General features: G+C 35.3%; 1 protein-coding gene and 1 long non-coding RNA gene across 11 annotated transcripts in view; both read left to right on the forward strand.

Annotated features, from left to right (window-relative positions):
- PAM (peptidylglycine alpha-amidating monooxygenase) overlaps window positions 1–6,505 on the forward strand; it is a 128,727-nt gene that overhangs the window by 86,329 nt on the left and 35,893 nt on the right. For 7 of the 10 annotated variants that reach the window (XM_027671227.1, XM_027671228.1, XM_027671231.1 and 4 more), the window contains exons 13-15: window positions 2,052–2,239; window positions 2,833–2,904; window positions 3,157–3,228. In XM_027671227.1, the coding sequence (XP_027527028.1) occupies window positions 2,052–2,239; window positions 2,833–2,904; window positions 3,157–3,228 (332 nt within the window). The remainder of the gene's footprint in view (window positions 1–2,051; window positions 2,240–2,832; window positions 2,905–3,156; window positions 3,229–6,505) is intronic. The other 3 variants (XM_027671232.1, XM_027671233.1, XM_027671235.1) reach the window with 1 other exon arrangement.
- Window positions 4,690–6,505, forward strand: part of LOC113961155 — a 10,657-nt gene continuing 8,841 nt past the window's right edge. Inside the window, exon 1 of the long non-coding RNA XR_003532217.1 lies at window positions 4,690–4,789. This is a non-coding gene — a long non-coding RNA (uncharacterized LOC113961155). The remainder of the gene's footprint in view (window positions 4,790–6,505) is intronic.

The following is a 6,505-nucleotide window of genomic DNA, read 5'->3' on the forward strand; positions in this document are numbered from 1 at the left end:
TTCTAGTGCACCGAGCCCCCTAAGATTGTATCTCATAGAGGGTTAGGGATTCAACATGGATTTATGGCCTTGCAGTGAATAGTTAAAATACTGATGAGTAACAGCTGAGGCAAAATGAGTTGAGAAGAGGTTTTTACAAAGGTTCTAACATAAAAAAAAATATCTAAAACCTTAATTTAATTGTTGATCTTTTATTCGCAAGTTCAAAAAGTTTCTGTCACATTTCTGGAACTTGCAAAAGTAGTTCCTGTTTGCTGAATAATCCTTACAGTTTAAGAAGCAGTCTTAGGACAATTAGGGTATTTTCTTTCAATGGACTAGTATGCTTTCAATAGGAAAAGTATCTGTCCTTTCATTACAGTTATCGTTATTGTTATTATTATAATTAGTATTTTATTATTTTTATTATGTGTATATAATTGTTATGTCACATATAAATATATAGTAAAAATAACATGTTATTTATGAATATTAGTAGTAGTATTTTTAGTATTACTATTATTCAGTGTTATTTATTTATTCTTATTTAGTATTATTATACTTTACTACAAGTTTTACTTCATCCCACTCTGAGGTGGGCAGGACTGGGGGGAGTGAGGGCCTGTGTGGTACTTAGTTGCCACCTGGAATTAAACCACCACAAATGCTTAGACACAGTAACGTGTCAGGTGAACCAGGTTTCATGTGGTTTCCACATCTCCTTTTCTGTTGGAGTTTCAAAGATGAAGCAATTACAGTGACAGATATTGGAGGTCCAACAGTGAAGTTAATGCTTTGTAAGAGCCTAAGCAGAGCTTACCTAGTCAGAGCCTCATTTTTGTGGTCTCTGAGGGATGCTAAACTTTCAATGCATGGAAAAATACCAACTCCCCTTTTGAAACAGTCTCTTCTCCTGTGTTCCCCTTGTCTCCCGTCCGGCTTGTGTCATTATTGTTGCTATGGTGAATAAATGAATGCTGCAGGATGCTGCTGGAAAAGTCAGCGCTGACGTCTTTTGCAAACAGCTAATAGACCACCCCTGTATCTCTTTTATGAGTGTGGCTCACTGGTTAATTGTGAAAGTTAATTAAAAAAATCTCAATGTAAAACCCTGTATTTTGGGAACTTTTTTTAAAAGTCCCAGTTTATTCCATTGTCGGGATTCTAGCTCTAAATAAAAGGTGTCACCTTATACGGTAGAGATAAAAACTGGAACAGATCATAGTTGTAAAAAGGCCTTGCGTGGTCTGCTTCACAAAGTAATATTTTTCAGAAAAAAATCTTCCTTGCACCAGCTGTTTTTTCTGTTGAAGACAGGATTACGTATCAGTACAGAAGAGCCTCTTCTGTTTCAAATATATGCACAACATTTATCAAAGAACTGTGTTTTGCTAGTGTTTAATCATTCCCCTTGCAGTCATGTTTTTGTTACAGAAGCTTACAAACAAGTTATTCTCAAGATGACAGTGCTATATTCTCTTTAAGAGATACTTATGGTGTTTTAATATGTAATGAAATTAAGTTTTACTGCTTTAGAACCAGTGTGATTGGATAAGAAACAGATACACTTGAACATGGGGGCAGGGGGAAGATTTGTCATAAAAGATAGCCACTGAAATCAAACATAAATGTTATTTGCAACAATTTCAAATTACATTTGCCCAAGACTGACAGTGTATGAATAGTGATGTAATGAATTATGCAGTTCTGTCATATTTCATCAGACCATGTGCATAGTTAATCACACAGTGTGGACTATGTGGAATATACTGGGGAAATGAGAAGGAAGAGCAGTTTAAATAGGTGATGCAATTTTCTGTAGAATCAAAACAAAATTGTTAGGAATTTCTGAGGTACATGGGGAGCGTGTGCAAAGTGGTATTCTTCAGTATAAACCAAAAAAAACTTTTGGTATTCCCTGCAGTGAAGGTATTATGTGTTTTAGTGTGGGACATCTAAACATTTCATTGCTACTTTTTAATATTCTAATAAACAAGTAGAATGACTTAAATAACAGCTATATTCAGGTCCTTTTTTTTTAAGTGCCACATCTTCTTTTCTGTGTTGTGTAGGGGTACAGCCAATGATGAAATGTGTAATTTTTACATTATGTACTATATGGAAGCCAAGCATGCTGTCTCATATATGACCTGCACTCAGAATGCAAACCCTGAGATGTTCAGAAATATTCCACAGGAGGCAAATATTCCTATTCCTATCAAGTCTGACATGCTGAAGATGACACATGGGCATCACGAAGGTGAGAAATACTTGTAATCCATTTTATTCAAGTCGTCTTATGCTCACTGATGTGTTTCCCTGTGTTGTTTTGATATGCAAAATTCTCATAAAGAGGTAATGCAATTCTGCATAAAATTCAAATTGCTAACTAATAAACCTTTATGGGACTCCACTGTTCATTTTGGTGGAAATGTGTGCCATAGTCTTTTGTCCATTTCTTCCTAATGTTGACTTGTAACTTCCAAGATTTTTATAGCTGTGTAAGCTGTGTACCCTAAAGATTGGCCTCTTTTTCTGTGGTAAACTTTATATTAACAATTTTTTAATGTTTGCCTTATCTTCTGTCTATTTCCTACAAAACTGAATCATAACATTTCCATAGCTTTTTTGATCCCACTGCCTTATGGAAGGAATTGGATGTTTACATTGAACATTAGTAGTCATATAAGCTGCAGCAACAGTATTATACAGAAGTAATCTTACTGCTGCATTGTTTGGTAAACCTAGAATGGATATGTTCATTCCAGAAGGGCATTTTTTTCCCCAGTAGGGAGGTACTCAATTGCCTTCACATGCAGAGGTTAACATCATATCATAAAACCCCTTTTTCAGAAACCAAGGATAGTGATACAAGTTCCTTGCTGCAGCAGGCCAAAAAAGAAGAGGAAGAGATTTTGGATCAGGGTATGTGCTTGTTTATTTCTATGCACATCTTTTATTTCTGTGTTTATTGTGTTTATTTCTGTTTCTGTGTTCGAAGTACAAATCTTAACTTTTTATTCCAGTTCTGTTACTGCTGCATTGTTTGGTACAACTACTATGGATAGATAAAAATACGAAATGTTGATTATAGAGGGGCATTTTTTCCCCAGTAGGGAGATACTCAATTCCCTTCACATGCAGAGGATAACATCATATCCTAAACCTATTTTTCAGAAACCAAGGATAGTGATAGAAGTTCTTTGCTGCAGCAGGCAAAAAAAGAAGAGAAAGAGATTTTGGATCAGGGTAGGTACTTGTTTATTTCTATGTCAAGTAAAGGACTCACTAATGTAAAATACTGATAAGTTATATCCTGATTGCTAATGAGTTATAAATTTTTTAATTTATTTCTCTTTAATTGATACAATTTCCAATATTCTGTGGAGCTAATACGGTTTAATGCTATATAAATAATAATTAAAAAAGAATAGTCTACCACTGATCTCTAACCTTGCAAGTAAAATTTATGAGTACATTTAATCTCATTAGGTTTTCCTGTTCTTTGCTTAATTTTCTAACAAAGGTTATAGTTTATGTGTACGTGCATATATTCTGTATGTAATGCTCTGCTCTTAGCTCTTCAGTGATTTCTCACTTTGTATTATTACATCTGTAACAGGGAAGAATGTTCTTATGCTTCTGTATTGTACATGCAGTGGGTTGAGTGCAGCTAGTGTTTAACACTGAATTATTTTCCATTGTATTTGTGTATATGTGCATATATGCCTAACGACTCATGCAGAAATGTGTCTAGTACTTAGTTGCAGAAAAAAAATCCCGGACTGTTATAAACCTTTCAGAAATACTCTGAATATTATTTATGTTTCAGAGATGCATTAAGACTGTACTTTAAAATTCTTTTGAGTCATATGCTATTAGATAAATACTGCTTTAGTGTCAGGATTTTTCTTGGCACTAAGGAGAAGACATCTCATCAGCTACAGTTTCATACCCTTTTCATTGAACAGTGTTGAAGTTCAAAGACTAAATAAAGGCAAATTTCCTTTTGCCTTTAAGGAGAGCAAAGATTGGGACAGCGTTTAGAATTTTTGGTAATGTCTCACAGAGGGATTAGATTTTATATGTACTCTGCCACTTTGCAGAGTTAGCTCAATTAAGTTACACGTACATAAAAAGTAGCTTCTAGAGTGCAAAATCATCTTGACTCAAAGTAAGTTGAACTCCTAGGGACAATATTTGCAATGACATACCTGAAATTTGTCTTAGTCAATTCAAGATGTATTTTTTAAGAAAGAAAACCAAACTCCTTAAGCGTGTTTCAGAGCAGAATGAGCTATTTGCTTCCAAATTTACATCAAGATTTATGCTGACAAGCTGCTTCACCCTTATGTTACTAGTAAGTGCATTGACATTTGGTCAAGGTTCTGGTTATCTGTGTGTTTTATTGAATTCATTAGTATTTGAAAAAAAATGTTGAAACAAGGTCCTGCTTTTAAAATCTTTTTCATTTGTCTTTGAAATGTATTTCAAAGGCACGTTTCTGCAATGCAGTTCAGTTCACTGAGACCACTGTTTAGTATATATCCTCATCTAACATGTTTCTATGGAAACACAGTGCATTTTTTTGTCCATTTGAAATCAGTTGGGTTCATGATATGACATACCAAAACACAGGAGTTGCCATGAGAGAATTTCATTTCGTGTTCTTAATTGTTAGCTTAAGGTAAATTCTTCCATCGTTTACAGGAGCCTATCTTCAATTTTATATTGATACAGCTCTAACTTCAGTTGAATTATGTCTGAGAAAGCAAAAAAAAAAAAAAGGCAAAAGGAAAAATCAGATCAGGTTTGATTTTTTTTTTGTCTCCAAAGAGGGAAAGTTGAGTGGCTAGTTTAAAAAGCGTGTTTTGGTTCTGCAAGCAGGTGAACACCTGATAAGATACACTGGGAAAACCAGGAGCTGAAAATGATCTCTTAAAATTCTATAAAAATTACATAGCAATTGGAGTCTGTTTTGTGGGGCAATCAGTTTTATGCAGTTGTGCTGCCAATTTGTCCATCTCCTCAAGTAAATTTAGTGAGTCAGCCAATATCAACCAAATTTGAACAAAGCCTTAATGACAAGGAAATTCTGCAGGTTGGAGGGAGCGGGGGGAGACCTCCTAAGCTTCACAGAAGAAAATACCTTAGCCACTGAGGCTAAGGTCATTATACAAATTCATACTTTCACTGAGGTAAAGGACGTAAGTCTTTCCCTTTATGGTCTGGCGTGCCATACTGTGTGATACCCTTATGTACAAAATACAGAGCTACCAAAACTGACGCTTTGATTAGTTCCGTTGCTGCTGAGCTGTTGCTCAGTAAATTCCGCTTTTGATTTGCTCTGAAGAAAGCACTTCAACAATTTTTCCATAATTCTGTGTTTTAATCTTCCATGTGTTTCTGTCCTCTATGATTCACTATGTTGTAGCAACTTATGTTTCCCTTCTTAGTTTCAGGTAACCAAAGTAAACACTGTTATTTCACTAAAACTGAAATAGTTGTTAAATTATGCTGCCGTGGAGGGACTTAGAAATCTGGGGGTTAGAGGTGTCCTCAAAGAGACAATTTTTATGTCAGTATTCTTTAAATCTAGGCATTTGCCTCAAAAAGGGAAAACAAAAAATCCTGCCATGTATCTGCCTGCTAATACTGTGTGTATCACATGTTTGCCTGGGCATAGGTTTAGTTGTACCTCCTGCCACATACAGGTAGTTTATTATATTGGTACCTCCAGATGTTATCATGGCTTTTACATTAAATTTTCAATGTCATCATCTTCACTCATCAGAAGCACATTAATAAGCAATGCAAATATATTGAAATAGGCAGTAAACATCACAAAGCGAAGCACCACTCCACATGAAGGTAAAGCTAAATCCCTGTTGTGTTAAAATTTAACTGAACTTACCGTAATGAAAGTGACCTCATTATACTGTTTCTGAAGCAGCAGCATCATTGTTTGGTGAAGGTAAACTGTTCATAGGAAGTGAATTATTGTAGGAAATGCAATTGATTTAAACATTTGTGCATATTGGAGAGTTTGCTGTTCCCGCTGAAGCACAAGGTCCATAGTAAAACAAATACTATGTATGTTTATTTTTTGTTCATCAGTAGAAGTTTGATTTAATTGTACTCAATAGAGACAGTAGTGCAAAAAACATTTATTTGTCAGCATTCACCATCTGTGCTATATGTCTTTACCTGTGGAAAAAAGGCCTAAATGTGTTTCATTCTGCTTGTTCATCACTTTCCTGGCTGTAAGCTGTAGCATAATATAGTATAATGGAGTTGTGGTTTGGTTTGGTGTGCATGCAGTGAAGCAGCCTTTACTACTGAGAAATTTCACTACTGGTGTACCTGAAAGCTGTGCATATAAACATTAAAAACATAATAGCAAGAGTAGTTTCTTTAAAACAAGGAAGGAATAGACAGGTGATGGTTAATCAGATGTCCAGTACTTAGTTTGTTGGCTGATGGCACGGGACCTGGCACGGGTCGTGAGTTGTTGTGCGTGTTGGGG

This window comes from Neopelma chrysocephalum, unplaced genomic scaffold, assembly GCF_003984885.1.
Source record: "Neopelma chrysocephalum unplaced genomic scaffold, ASM398488v2 Primary Assembly neopelma1_97065, whole genome shotgun sequence".
NCBI classification, from domain to species: domain Eukaryota; kingdom Metazoa; phylum Chordata; class Aves; order Passeriformes; family Pipridae; genus Neopelma; species Neopelma chrysocephalum.